At 45.2% G+C, this 15,496-nt stretch overlaps 1 protein-coding gene across 1 annotated transcript in view; it reads right to left on the bottom strand.

Moving 5' to 3' along the window:
- The window catches only part of LOC308276743 (cadherin-related family member 3-like), a gene marked incomplete at both ends in the record, with an annotated part of 70,010 nt that overhangs the window by 38,345 nt on the left and 16,169 nt on the right, over nt 1–15,496 (bottom strand). Inside the window, 2 exons of the mRNA XM_080715583.1 lie at nt 9,260–9,351; nt 12,275–12,446. Coding sequence (XP_080571709.1) covers nt 9,260–9,351; nt 12,275–12,446 — 264 coding nt within the window. The remainder of the gene's footprint in view (nt 1–9,259; nt 9,352–12,274; nt 12,447–15,496) is intronic.

The following is a 15,496-nucleotide window of genomic DNA, read 5'->3' on the forward strand; positions in this document are numbered from 1 at the left end:
AGGACAGCAGCCCCAGGGATGGGAAAAGTAGTCTCTAGGGCCAGGCAACTTAGATTCATTTCATTGGGCTTTTCCTCGCCCTGATTTTATCTGTAATGACACCATCAACTAGTCAAGGTCGATTTCAACCATCAAATGTCAGTGGCCCAGGGCATGGTGGCGCCTGCCTGTTGTCCCAGCACTCGGGAGGCTGAGACAGGAGGATCCCAGGTTCAAGGCCATCCTCAGCTACTTAGTGAGGCCCTCTGCAACTCAGTGAGACCCTGTTTCAAAATAAAGGATAAAAAAAAATTGAAACAGGTCTCACGGAGTTGCAAAGGACCTCACTAAGTAGCTGAGGCTGTCCACAAACCACGATCCTCCTGTCTCAGCCTCCCGAATGCTGGGATGACAAGCGTGCGCCACCACGCCCGGCTCTGTGAGTACATCTTAAGTTACAGACTTCTGAGTGGTGACTCTGGGATGGTTACGCCTCCCCAGACCATCTCCCTCTTGTCACCAACCACAGAAGGTATGAGGGGAGCTCCCAAGACCCCTACCGGCTCCTAAGAAGATGGTCACCCCTATGTTCTCCTCTGCACAATGACTGACTTTTTTCCGAATCTTCTCGAATATCCTCTTTACCTTTCCACTTCTCCCCGGAGGCAGAGTGTCCTCCATCTCACCCTCTGAGTCGGTATATTCATCCTCCTTCCTCAAGCCCTAACGCTACATACATACACACACAAAAAAAAATTAGTATAAAATTTATAAATAAAGTAAGCCAGGCATGGTGGCGCACGCTTGTCATCCCAGCATTTGGGAGACTGAGACAGGAGGATCGTGGTTCGAGGACAGCCTCAGCTACTTAGTGAGGCCCTTTGTAACTCAACGAGACCCAGGTTGAAAATAAAAAATAAAGAATACAGCTGGGATATAGCTCAGAGGTAGAATGCCCCTGGGTTCCATCTCCAATACCACACACATAATAATAATAATAATAATAATCTGACTGCTTGCTATGTCTCCAACATCTTTTGTTTACTCATGCCTTAACTTTTATTTGGAAAACTTATCCATTTATATTAAAGGTAATTATTGATGTTTTTCTAGTTTTTCTCTTTCTTTCTTTCTCTTGTACAGTTTCCTTTAGTAATCAAACAAATTACGCCGTTAGTATGTTTTGATTCCTTTTTAAATTATTTTTGGTTTCTCTATTAGATATTTTTGCTTTGTAGTTACCCTGAAACTTACAAAAAATGGGTGGAACTAGAGGGTATTATCAGACACTGCGATTAACCAGTCTCAGAAAGTGAAGGGTCCTATTTCTCCCTTATTTGGAAGCTCGAGGGCAATTGGGAGACAGAAGGGACATCAGGCCGGGCGTGGTGATGAACACTTGTCATCCCAGCACTTGGGAGACTGAGACAGGAAGATCACTGTCTGAGGCCAGTCTCAGCTACTTAGTGAGGCCCTTTGCAACTCAGTGAGACCTTGTTTCAAATAATGAATAAAAAATAGGGCTGAGGGTGTAGCTCGGAAGTAGAATACCCCTGGGTTTGATTCCCAGCTAAAAAAAAAAAAAAAATAGAGCCGGGCGTGGTGGCGCACGCTTGTCATCCCCGCGCTTGGGAGGCTGAGACAGGAGGATCGCACGGGTTCAAAGCCAGCTTCAGCTACTTAGTGAGGCTCTCAGCAACTTAGTGAGACCCTGTTTCCAAATAAAATATATAATAGGTCTGGGATTATAGCCCGGAAGTAGAAAGCCTCTGGGTTCCATCCCCAGTACCACCAAAAAAAAAATAAAAATAAAAATAAAAATAAATAATTAAATAAATAAATAAATAAATAGAAAGCCACTAAGTGATACACGCATGTAGGTTCATATCACTTGAATCTCACTTTGATGTATAATTACATTACACCAATACCAATACAAAAAAGAATATATATACTAAAAATGTATAAAGATCTTAAATAAACAACCTATTGCCATATTCCCAGGAACCAAAAAAAACAAACAAAAAACCCGAAATGAGTCGAAGGAAAGAAATAATAAAGAACAGACCAGAAATAGACAAAACGGAGACCAAAAAATTACAAAAAGGTCAATAATCCAAACAGCTAGCTCTCCTTCATCAAAAAAGCAAAAGAGATAAACCCTTAGCTACAATAACTAAGAGAGAAGGTGCAAATAAATAAAATCAGACATTAAAAGGAAAACATTATACCTGAGACCAGAGATAAACAAAGCGATCACTTTGATAATCTCAAAGAAAGAGGCTTTGGGGACCCAGATTTCTGTGATCCTCTTGTTTCGTCCAAAGAAGGTTGGACAGACTGGAGATCAGAGACTCTACAGGAGACCTGATCCTTCCTTTATCGTTCCAACTCAGAACTCACATGGGCTGGGACCCCAGGAATTTGTTGGTTTGGTTTTGGTACTGGGGATTGAGCCCCAGGGCATTCTACCTCCAAGCTACACCCCCCAGCCCTGTTTTTGATTATTTATTTTATTATTATTTATTTATTTATTTATTTATTTATTTATTTATTGGTGGTACTGGGGGTGGAACTCAGAGGCTTTCTACCTCCGGGCTATACTCCCAGACCTATTTTATATTTTATTTGGAAACAGGGTCTCACTAAGTTGCTGAGAGCCTCACTAAGTAGCTGAGGCTGGCTTCGAACCTGCGCGATCCTCCTGTCTCAGCCTCCCAAGTGCTGGGATGACAAGCGGGCGCCACCACGCCCGGCTTGATTCTTTATTTTAAAACAGGGTCTCGCTGAGTTGCAAAGGGCCTCACTAAATAGAACCTGCGATCCTCCTGTCTCAGCCTCCCAAGTAAAGAAGATTGCAAACGTGCGCCACCACCACACCGGACTAGAACCCCAGTTTATAGCCCAGGGCTTTCTGCTGACTACACAATCTGCTGACTACACAATCTCATCTGCATAAAGTTTTCTCTTAGTTGCAACCCCAGGGTCCTAATATAATCTCTGAGTAACGAAAGCTCGTGAAAGAAAAAGACTCACATTTATTAATTTGGCCTTCACAATATGTGTAAAAATGACAGGACCTGAGGCCCCAAAAAGGTGAATACATTCCCCTATTGAATGTGTGTTTCTCCCCACCTGTGAAACTCACACAAACTGAAAAGACAGATGCTATTCAAAGGACAGGGGCCTTTTTGCCAACAACATGATTACACTTTAAAACAATCCATTAAGAGCAGAATCGCCACCTCAAATTGCAAAGCAAAAATCTACACGTTCTGCTTTCTACTGCAACGCGTCTCTTTCTCCCCTTTAATGTTTGTTTTACAGCTGAGTTGTAAAATAGGAGTGTATAATTAAAATTCTCGGGCCCGTAATTATAAGCTCTGCTTCTGCCGCATAATTATTGAGTCTTTTGATGATTCCATGGCTAATTATGCCCCTTAGAATTTCCAAATATCACTTTCCCATAAAAAGCTGATCACTGTCAGCCTTCAGTCAATGTACTTGATTGAATGGAAAATATTGTTTATTTCCAACTATCATCCATGCCCTACATTGATTCATTACACTTATTTTAGCAGAGAGGAAAAAAAAATAATAAAACAGTATGTATAGATTTTGCGGTTTATCATTAAATGGCTTATCTCTTTCAAAAGTTACCATAAAACTTTCAGAAATTACTTTTTATTATTTATTTATTTATTTATTTAGTGATACTGGGGATTTTGAACCCAGGGGCCTTCTACCTCTGAGCTACACCACCAACCCTATTTTATTGATTTATTTTTAATTTGGAAACAGCGTCTCGCTAAGTTGCTGAGGGGGCCTCAAACCTGAGATCCTTCTGTCTCAGTCTCCTAAGTACTGGGATTACAAGCATGAGCCGCCACACCCAGCTCATTTGAAAATTTTAAAATCTCTCCATGCCAGGCGTGGTGGCATATGCTTGTAATCCCTGCGCTTGGGAGGCTGAGACAGGAGGATCGCACAGGTTCGAAGCCAGCCTCAGCTACTTAGTGAGGCTCTCAGCAACTTAGTGAGACCCTGTTTCCAAATAAAATATAAAGTAGGTCAGGGGTGTAGCCTGGAGGTAGAAAGCCCCTGGGTTCCATCCCCAGGACCACAAAAAATAAAATAAAATCTCTCTAAGTTATTAGAAGTTTGAGTTAGTAGATTGCTTCCTAATAGCCAGTGCCTATAAGAAAATAAAAGTATATTAGCAGAATGCTAGCATATGTTCTAAAATCTATATTCTGAGACTTCACTTTCATTTGGATACCTTGAATTAGCTATTTTACCTTGTTTTTGTTTTTGTTTTGTGGTACTTGGGATTGGACCCAGGGACATTCTACCTTTGAGCTATACCCCCAGCTCTATTTTTTATTCTTTTAGTTTAGAAACAAGGTCTCATTAAGTTGCAGAGTGCCTCACTTAGTAGCTGAGGCTGGCCGTGAATCTGCAATCCTCCTGTCTCAGCCAACCAAGTACCAGGATGGCAAGCATGTGCCACCACGCCCGGCGCTATTTTACCTTGAGTTGAAATATTGCATCTCATTTCATGAAAGTGAAAATATCCTAGCCACATTCCACTCCTCCTTCCCACCCTCTGCCCATCCTCCTCTCTTTCCGCTGCCCATGAGGCAGGTCCTGGAATCCCAGGTCTTTTCCCTCAAGGTACAAATTACCTGTCTCCTCAAACACATGAAAACACATTTGAAAGATGTCTTTTAGGGCATAAATTTATTTCATCATTAAGAAGGGAAAAGGCATGACAAGTGTAGATCAAGACAACTGGCTCTCCCCCCACCCCTCCTTCTTGTTCAGAGACATACCCATCATCCTGAGAAGTAGGATGCTTAAGGCAAAATTGAGTTGACATGATCTGTTCCGGCTTTCAAGCTGACCTCTGATATCTCAAGTGATAAGGAAGGCACACGCTACTCCCTCGCCACAGCTGTTACCACCACCGAGAAGGGCAAAAAAGGTCGTGTGGGCCGAGGCAGCGAGGAGCCTGGGGGTAAGGGCAGGTGCGATGTAGAAAGACCAGGTAGAGCTGAGAAGAACCGAGGAGGAATCCAGAAGACATCCGGGAAGAGATCTAGGCTTAGCCTCAAGTGACGGTCACCCTGGACCTCATCACTGCCATGCGTGAAGGGAAGGGGGTCTTCTATCCACAGCTATACTGTTTTTACTTTTTATTATTTTTTTTTTTTGCAAGTCTAGGGATGGAACCCAGGGGCATTCGACCTCCAAGATATACCCCCTGCCCTAATTTTATTTTTCGTTTTGAAACAGGGTCTCACTGAGTTGCGTAGGGCCTCACTAAGTAGCTGAGGCCGTCTGTGAACCGCGATCTTCTGGTCTCAGCCTCCCAAATGCTGGGATTACAAGCGTGCGCCACCACGCCCGGCTTCCACAGTTATATTGTAATCACCCCAAGATGGAACCAAGACATTGCTGACTTGGCCTGCAGGGCACTCCTCAGCTGCCCACTTGCCAGTGCTCATTTGAAAGTGGTATTGCTTCTCCAGCGTTGGGGTTTGGAGTTTTATATAAATATATGGAGATAGGTTAGATAGAGGGATGGATAGATGGATAGATAGATAGATAGATAGATAGATAGATAGATAGATAGATAGAATGAATAGGTAGATAGATAGATAGATATGATGGATGGATAGATAGATAGATAGATAGATAGATATGATGGATGGATAGATAGATGGATAGATGAATGGATAGATAGATAGATGGATAGATAGATGATAATCTCTCTCCCTTTCTTTGCTTTTAACCTATATAAGTTTTTATATTTAAAATAGGTTTGATGTAGACAACTCATAATTGGGCCTTTTTTTCTTAATTCACTCTGACCAATGATCTGTTCTTGAATTGTTGCAATTTTTTTTCTTTTTTGATGTGCCAGGGATAGAACCCAGGAGCATTCTATCTCCGAGCCATACACCCAGCCCTAATTTTTAGTCTTTTTATTTTTGAAATAGGGTCTCACTGAGTTGCAAAGGGCCTAAGTAGCTGAGGCCATCCGTGAACCACAATCCTCCGGTCTCCGCCTCCCGAATGCTGGGATTGCAAGCGTGCGCCACCACGCCCAGCTTGAATTGATGCATTCACACTATCGGTATTAAGCCGGGTATAGAGGTGTGTGTCTGTCATCCCAGTTCTTGGGAGCCTGAGACAAGAGGATAGCAGGTTCAAGGCCAGCCTCAGCAACTTAGCAAGACCCTGCTTCAAAATGAAAAATAAAATAGGGCTGGGGTATAGCTCAGAGGCAGAAAGCTCCGGGGTTCCATCCCTAGTACCACACACACACACACACACACAATATTGGCATTAGTTAAATTAATATCTACCATGGTTCTAACACTTTCCCGTTTCTTTTTGTCTTACAAGTCAGCAAATAACACATCTGCTCTGATACACGGCGTCAGAGGATGTGAGGAGGCGTGCGTCTAACACTGAAATGTCACGCCACGTTTGGTAAAATGCACAAAGAGCGTCACATAGGCCTTCCAAATGAGGACCAGGAACCAATTCTCTTCGGAGAAAAATATAGGGTCAGGCCCAGAAGCACTGACTGTGTATGAGCCAGCGTCCGGGAGTCCATCATTTGAAACGCATGTCTGGCGTTAATTGGCGAGCACGTCCCATTGATCGCGTGGTAGAGGCGCAACATGGCCCCATTGGACTGTGACGTGTTTTCCACCCGAAATGTCAGTGATGGGGGCGCGGCTGCCGGGAGAGGGGAGAGCTCACCAAGGAAGCAGTCGCATCATGGTATCTGGCTCCTGCGTGGCTGGCTGTGACACTAGAATCTGGGACGTGTTCATCTGGTGCAAGTGCGTGATTAGGAGGCTTAATTGCATATTTTAAGGGAAGCTGTGACCTTTCCAGTCTGATCCTGGTGTGGCCGTGTACTGCTGGGAGGAGGAGAACATCACAGATGTGTGGGGGAGCGTTTGACAGTGTTCCTGCGTGTAATTATTCAAATGTATTCTTTTTTTTTTTTTTTTTGCAGTACTGGGGATGGAACCCAGGGTCCTTCTACCTCTGAGCTATACCCTCTGCCCTACTTTTTATTCTTTGTTTTGAAACAGGGTCTCACTGAGTTGCAAAGGGCCTCACTAAGTAGCTAAGGCTGGTCGCAAACCACGATCCTCCTGTCTCAGTCTCCCAAATGCTGAGATTACAAGCATGTGATACCATGCCCGGCAAAAAAACTTTTTTTAAAAACCACCTGAGTTGGGCGTGGTGGCGCACGCTTGTAATCCCCGCGCTTGGGAGGCTGAGACAGGAGGATCGCACAGGTTCGAAGCCAGCCTCAGCTACTTAGTGAGGCTCTCAGCAACTTAGTGAGATCCTGTTTCCAAATAAAGTATAAAATAGGTTTGAAAGTATGGCCCGGAGGTAGAAAAGCCTCTGGGTTCCACCCTCAGTACCACACACACACAAGAAAAACCACATGAGCTGGGCATGGTGGCACACACTTGTAATCCCAGCATTCAGGAGGCTAAGACCGGAGGATGGTGGGTTTGGGGACAGCCTCAGCTACTTAGGGAGGCCCTTCACAACTCAGCAAGACAATGTTTCAAAAATTTAAAAGACTAAAAAATAGGGCTACGGGTGTAGCTCAGAGGTAGAATGCCCCTAGGTTCCCTACACAGTACTGCAAAAAAAAAAAAAAAAAAAAATTTAAGTTAAAATTAAAATTTAAGCCGGGCATGGTGGCATACGCTTGTAATCCCCGCACTTGGGAGGCTGAGACAGGAGGATCGCACGGGTTCGAAGCCAGCCTCAGCTACTTAGTGAGGCTCTCAGCAACTTAGTGAGACCCTGTCTCCAAATAAAATATAAAATGGGTCTGGGAGTATAGCCCGAAAGTAGAAAGCCTCTGGGTTCCACCCCCAATACCACCAAAAATAAATAAATAAATAAATAAATATTAAATTAAATTAAAAACCACAGAGACAATGCCTTCGATCTTAGAGGCAATCTATAGCTTAAAGAAAACTCCGTAAGACTCAAGCTGACTTGAGCAAGGCCAACCGCTTGTAAATATTGGCTAGTTAGCATCAAACCGTGTAAGAATACAAGCCGACATTAAATGTTAACCGCCCGTTATTCTTGCCCACCAATCCATTAGCTAAAAACACCATAGCTGAGCCAGGCGTGGTGGCGCACGCTTGTAATCCCCATGCTTGGGAGGCTGGGACAGGAGGATCCCGCAGGTTCGAAGCCAGCCTCAGCTACTTAGTGAGGCTCTCGGCAACTTAGTGAGACCCTGTTTCCAAATAAAATATAAAAAAGGTCTGGGAGTATAGCCCGGATGTAGAAAGCCTCTGGGTTCCACCCCCAGTACCACCAAATAAATAAATAAATAAATAAATAAATAAATAAATAAATAAATAATAAAAATACCATAGCTTAATAATGCTATAACCACCCCCATGAGGCAGCAAAAATTAAGACAGTCATAGAAACCCTGCCATTTGCAAGATGTCTTAAATTTTGTGTGTGTGTGTGTGTGTGTGTGTGTGTGTGTGTGTGTGTGTGTGTGTGATACTGGGGTTCCTGGAAACTCCCAGACCTATTTTATACTTTTTTATTTGGAAACAGGGTCTCCTGTCTCCGCCTCCCAAGCGCGGGGATGACAAGCGTGGCCGCCACGCCCGGCTGATGTTTTACATTTTGAAAACTACTTTCACGTTCATTATGATGTTAAATTATAACGAGAGAAACTAGTAAGACAAGGCAGGTACCGCTTCCCCGATTTCACGGTTGAAACGGCACTGCAGAAACATCAGGCCATTCGCATGAGTCAAGTCAGAACTACAACACAAGCCATGTGGACCGAGTTTATCGCTTCTCCCTTCTCGGGTGCATTATAAAGTAGGAGGACTAGACCCAGCGTTGGGAAAAACACATTACTTTTGCCAGAAAGCTGGGTTGTTTTTCTACCGTGTGTGTAGCCAAGAGTCCCCAAGAACAAAATCAGATGGCTCGGCATCCTCCGTCCAAAGTAGCCCAAGGAGTAAGCTGGGCCCATAGGAGCAGAATTGGATGCAGAAGGAAAGCCATTATCCCGACAAGCCAGGCCGCCATCACTTTCACTTGAGAGATCCTGATAATTGAAAGCAGAGGCCTGTTGGCAACCTGGCGGGTGGCTTTAAGTGATCCAATGGTCTCCGTGGCTTTATATCTGAATGCAATCACACACGAAACCACCAGGCACTGGGAGACTCTGTTCCAAAACATAAATTACCTTCAAAACAGCATCCTCTGGGTCCAAGGCTGCTGCTCGGTAAATAACTGTGCCTGGAGCGGTGTCTTCCAGGATATAAATCTCAGAAGTGGCTTAAAAAAACACACACACACACAATAGATGTGGTTGAATGCATTTCGCCGCCATTAAGCCCCAAACTCCCTCCCTTAAAATCCTGCATTTTAAATAAAACTTAAAGCATTTTTGCTGGTTCTAAAGAGTGATTCCCATTCAGCCAATTATAAGACTAACAACAGTAGTAATAATAATAGTAATAATAATAATAATAGATAGCATTTGTTAAGTGCCTAGTATGTGTCATTATAGAGAAGATTTCTAATTCTCTGTGTGTGTGTGTGTTTGTGTGTGTGTGTGTGTGTGTACTGGGGATTTAACCCAGAGGCATTCTACCTCTGAACTACACCCCCAGCCCTATTTTAGTACTTTCTTCTTATTATTTCTTATTAGTATTTTCTTGATTTTTTTTTTTAATTTTGAAATAGGGTCTTGCTAGGTTGCTGAGAGCCTGGCTAAGTTTCTGAGGCTGGCCACAAACCCGAGGTCCTCCTGTCTCAGCCTCCCAAGTCCTAGGATGACAGGCATGTGTCACCATGCCAGGCTGAGATTTTTAAGTTGAAGCAAGAACAATCTAGAACATTTTATGTGCTTATTAATTGCTGAGCAACTTAACGGCATTGATGGCTTTAGAATTATTTTCATTTTCCTGAAGTTCACAAAGAATCAATAACAGGCTCAAGGTTAAACAGCTGCCATATCATTATCAGACTAATTTGTTCATATTTTTTTTCCTTGAGTTTGCCCTGTAACCAATTTTTTTTTTTTTTTTATGGTACTGGGGGTGGAACCCAGAGGCTTTCTACCTCCGGGCTATACTCTCAGACCCATTTTTATATTTTATTTGGAAACTGGGTCTCACTAAGTTGCCAAGAGCCTCACTAAGTAGCTGAGGCTGGCTTTGAACCTGCGCCATCCTCCTGTCTCAGCCTCCCAAGCGCGGGGATGACAAGCGTGCGCCACCACGCCCGGCCTTCCAAATATTTTTGATGGGGTGCTGGGGATTGAACCCAGGGCCTTATTATTCTCTACCACTGAGCCCCATCCCTGGTTCCCGCATGTTTTTAAGACAGTGGGCGCTACAGGCGTGCAAATGTGCGGGTCAAACCATTCTTCAGGGGATGGGGAACACTGGGGCAGTGTGAGGCCCCCGATCCCCTGAAGGCAAGCCCACCCTGCTGCTATGCTATGTGCAAAGTGCTTCTGAGTAACGAGGAGGTCCCCACGTTCTGCTTGGACTGTAACCCCAACATTGGCCCAGACGTCCATCGAGCAAAAACCCCTCGCACTGAGCTCAGTGGGTTAGAAGTCAGAAGAGCGTGATTTGAGCTCACATCTGCCCAAGGATTCATCATCTGCTTGGGGAAGGGAAGAAAGGAGAGTGGCATTTACTGAGCACCTATTGTGTGCCTGGCACCTACTATGTGTGGCACCTTCAGACACGGCATCATGAAGACAAGGTTGACGTCTCGCCTTAATCAGTGGGGAGAGTGAGAATAGCGCCTGGCCAGTGGCCATCCCAACATCTGGACCTCCCCTGATTATGTTTATCAGAGACGGAATGGATCATCCCCCATGTAGGTACTGGCTATTTCACTAGCTAGAAAAAAACAAAGAGCTGGGTACCGTGGACACCTGTAATCCCAGTGCTCAGGAGGCGGAGACAGGAAGATTTCAGGTTCCTGACTAGCCTCGAGCAATTTAGCAAGGCCCTCTGCAACCTGGTGAGACGCCATTTCAAAAGTAAATAGGCCGGGCCAAGCTTGTAATCCCCGAGCTTGGGAGGCAGAGACAGGAGGATCGCGCTGGTTGGAAGCCAGCCGCACGCTGGCGTAGGAGACCCTGTTTCAAAAATATAAAATAGGTCTGGGAGTGTAGCCTGGAGGTAGAAGGGCTTCCAGGAACCCCAGTACCACCAAAAAAAAAAAAAAAAAAGTAAATAGATAGGGCTGTGTGTGTGTAGCTTGGAAGTAGAACACCCCAGGGTTCAATCCTTAGTGCCAGCAAAAGAAAGAAGAAAAAGAAAAAGGAGGGGGAGGGGGAGGAAGGAGGAGGAGGAGGAGAAGATAGAGGAGGAGGAGGAGGAGGAGGAGGAGGAGGAGGAGGAGGAGGAGGAGGAGGAGGAGGAGAAAGAGAAGGAGGAGGAGGAGAAAGAGGAGGAGGAGGAGGAGAAAGAGGAGGAGGAGGAGGAGGAGGAAGAAGAAGGAGGAGGAGGAGAGGGAAGAGCAGAGGGAGAGGAGGAGGACGAGAGGAGAAGAGTTAGGGAGAGGTACCTATCACATGGTCCCTAACCTCACAAGACTTCTAGTTTAGTGACAGGCACCTGCTAATCATCACACAAATAAGAGAATCACTTTATTACACTGTGACCAAACAAACAAACGGGTAATTTTCAACACTGAGCAAGTGACTGTTCCCTATCCTGTTATCTCTGCAGTGGGGATGGGGATAGAAGTGTCCCCCACACTGGAAATGTTGTAGTTATCCACCTGGAGCTCCCAGGATAGAGCCAGGAACATATTCAGGGCTCAGGAAGCATCAGCTGTGTACCTCCCTGCCATTACTAGGTTTTTGTTTTTTTGTTTTTTTGGTTTTTTTGGTGGTACTGGGGTTCCTGGAAGCCCTTCTACCTCCGGGCTACACTCCCAGACCTATTTTTTACATTTTTATTTGGAAACAGGGTCTCCTAAGCCAGCGCGCGCGGCTGGCTTCGAACCTGCGCGATCCTCCTGTCTCTGCCTCCCAAGCGCGGGGATTACAAGCGTGCGCCACCACAGCCGGCCCATTACTGGTTTTGTAGCTATCAGTTATACAGACACAATGCCCTGAGGGTGCACAAGACACACACACACACAGACGCACGCACGCACGCACGCACGCACACACAGCCTATATCTATGCCCACTCCATCTTTCTTCCTCAAAAGGAGACCCTTGGTACCTCGGTCTCCCTGGGCGAGGGATCCAGTGAAGGCAGGTGGTTCATTCACGTCTGCGATCTGGATTAAAACCTTCTGTGACGCGGCGGCCCCTTGGCTGTCTTTGGCATAAATAGTCAGGGAATAGAGGGTCACCGTCTCAAAGTCCAGCTTGGGCACTCCAGTGGTGAATAACTGAAAATAATTTTTAAAGTAAAAAATAGTCTCAGGTCTACCACTCCTTTTTTCATTTTCATTTTCTCCTGAATTTTTTCATTACAAAAGAATTAAAGTCAGAATAGTATGGTACCACATGCGTGCCCATGCTCAAAGCAGCCCACTTCACGAGAACCACGTTATGGAGCCAGCCGAGGCATCTATCAGCAGATGACTGGGTAAAGAAAGCGTGGTATAAGCCGGATCACGCTTGTGATCCCAGCACTTGAGAGGCTGAGACTAGAGGATCGCGGTTCACAGCCAGCCTCAGCTACTTAGTGAGGCCCTCCGCAACTGAGTGAGACCCTTTTTCAAAGTAAAAAATGAAAAGTAGAAGGCGGGGCGTGGTGGTGCACGCTTGTAATCTCAACATTCGGGAGGCTGAGACAGGAGGATCGTGGTTTGCAGGCAGCCTCAGCTACTTAGTGAGGCCCTCTGCAACTCAGTAAGACCCTATTTCAAAATAATAAATAAATAAATAAATAAATAAATAAATAAATAAATAGGATTGGGGTGTGGCTTGGGGGAAGAATGCTCCTGGGTTCCATCCCTAGCTCTGATTTATTGAAAACCTCTGGAGACAAAAGCTTCACTCACAGCCGGACCTATAACACCAGAACCTGAGAGACTGAGGCCAGAGAATCACAGGTTCAAAGCCCATAAGCACCTGCTTATTTAGCAAGACTCGGTTTCGAAATTAAAAAAATAAAAAAATGGCTGGCGATGTAGCTCAGAAGAGAACACTGATATATTCAAGGAGGATTCAACCCAGAGACATTCTATCTCTGAGCGATACATAGTCTTTTTTTTTTTTTTTTAATTTTGAAACAGGGTCTTGATAAGTTGCTCAGGGTGGCCTCGAGCCTATGGTCCTCCTGTCCCAGCCTCTCAAAAGCCAGAATCACAGATGTGCATCACCATTCCCGGCTCCCAGAATATTAAATAAATAAAAAAGCCGGGCGTGGTGGCGCACGCTTGTAATCCCAGCATTCGGGAGGCTGAGACCGGAGGATCACAGTTCACGGACAGCCTCAGCTGCTTAGTGAGGCCCTCTGCAACTCAGTGAGACCCGGTTTCAAAATAAAAAATAAAAAATAGGGCTGGGGGTAAAACTCAGAGATAAATGCCCCTGGGTTCAATCCCCAGTTCTGTAAAAAAAAAAAAAAAAAAAAAAAAAAAAAATTTAATAAAAAAAAAAAAAACAGAAGTTGCCCCTTTTGTGCTAACATTGCAGAGAACGATGTCAGCTCATTTCTCTGAGCCTTTATCCGCAGGTATATTTCCATACTAGGAAACTGCTCCACACGCAAACTGCTTCTAAAGCTATCTAGAGCTGGTCTGTGATTTCGTTTTGAGAATGTGGCGATATCTTTCTTATGTTTTTTTGAAGCGTCTGTAACCTGGTCACAATAACGCTGGATGACTGGATTACAGATATAGTCATTCTAGTAAGAGCTACTGTGTGCCAACTGCTCGTTAGGGACCAAGCGGCCAGAAGGCACTTTGCATACATAATATCGCAGGAGCTTTTTGTCCATTTCTGAGTGAGATGGCTTTATTGTTGTTAATCTCATTATACAGAAAAGCAAAACAAAGCAAAGGAAGTCAAGTAATTTACCTGAGGTCACACTGTTACCAAGTAGAGTAGCAGTGATTGAAAAGTAGGTCTTTCATGGGATCCAGGCGTGGTGGCGCACGCTTGTCATCCCAGCATTTGGGAGGCGGAGACAGGAGGATCGCGGTTCAAGAACAGCCTCAGCTACTTAGTGAGGCCCTTTGCAACTCAGTGAGACCCTGTTTCAAAATAAAAAATAAAAAATAGGGCTGGGGGTGGAGCTCGGAGGCAGAATATCCCTGCGTTCCATCCCCAGTACCACAAAAAAAAGGAAAGAAAAGTAGGTCTCACAGCCTCCAAAACCTGTATTTAGAACAGCTCTGCTCACTGTAGCACACACACACAAATATATACGTATTATATATAATATATATTATTTTTGCATATATATATATATATATATATATATGCAAAATTATTTCACACTCTTTACGGCCATGTTGCTGTTCTTGAGATTGAATCTAGTGCAGAACAAATGTGAGATAGTATCTTATATCAAACGGAAGAAGGAAATTAATTTAGAAGGCCGACGAGACGGAGGTTTAGCACGGGTGATCGAAAGCTGTATTACAGCAAACCTCCCTGGGCCCTTTAATCCGCTCTCTACACTGGCTGGAGCGATTCTCGGAAAATATAATCACGCCTCCTTTCTGCAAGACTCGCCAGTAGTTTCTCAGGTGTGGGAGGATTTGATGACCCAAAGCTTTGCCCTTCCTGCTATCCATATCTTTCCCATGTGACTTTGCAATTTCTTCTAAGAAAAATCGTCCAGATTTCTGTACCCCCTGACCCGGGTGGGTGACTTGACTTTAGCCAGTGGGACAAGATCTTAAAATGAGAGGTTAAGTATCGCCTCTCTCATTGCCCAGAGAGGATCTGCAGGCAGGAGGAGTGCAAGACAAAGAGTTCAATTCACCTAGGGAACTGGGTCAGGTAGCACGCATTTATAATCCCAGCACTTGGGAGGTTGAGGCCAGAGGATTGCAGGTTCTTTGGATATTCTTGTAGAAACTATGGGCCTGCAGTGCCGGGGCCAGTGAGGCCGGGATCGGAGCCTGCTGAGGGGTTAGGCCAGTGCCGGGGCCAGCGAGGCCAGGATTAGAGCCTGCCATGACGCAAGGCTGGTGCTGGGGCCTCCATAGTCTGGATTGGAGCCCGCCAAGGGGTAAGGCTGGTGCTAGGGTCAGCGAGACTGGGATCGGAGCCTGCCTTGAGGCAAGACCGGTGCTGGGGCCTCCGAGGCCAGGATCAGAGCCAGCCGAGGGGTTAGTTCGGTGCGGGGGCCAGAGAGGCCAGGATTGGGGCCTCCCATGAGGCAAGGCTGGTGCTGGAGCCAGCGAGGTTGGGATCAGAGTCCTCTGGGTGGCCAGGCCACTACTGGGGCCGTCAAGAGTAGGATCAGAATTTGCAATGT

This window comes from Muscardinus avellanarius (genome assembly GCF_963383645.1).
Source record: "Muscardinus avellanarius genome assembly, chromosome: 18".
Taxonomy (NCBI): domain Eukaryota; kingdom Metazoa; phylum Chordata; class Mammalia; order Rodentia; family Gliridae; genus Muscardinus; species Muscardinus avellanarius.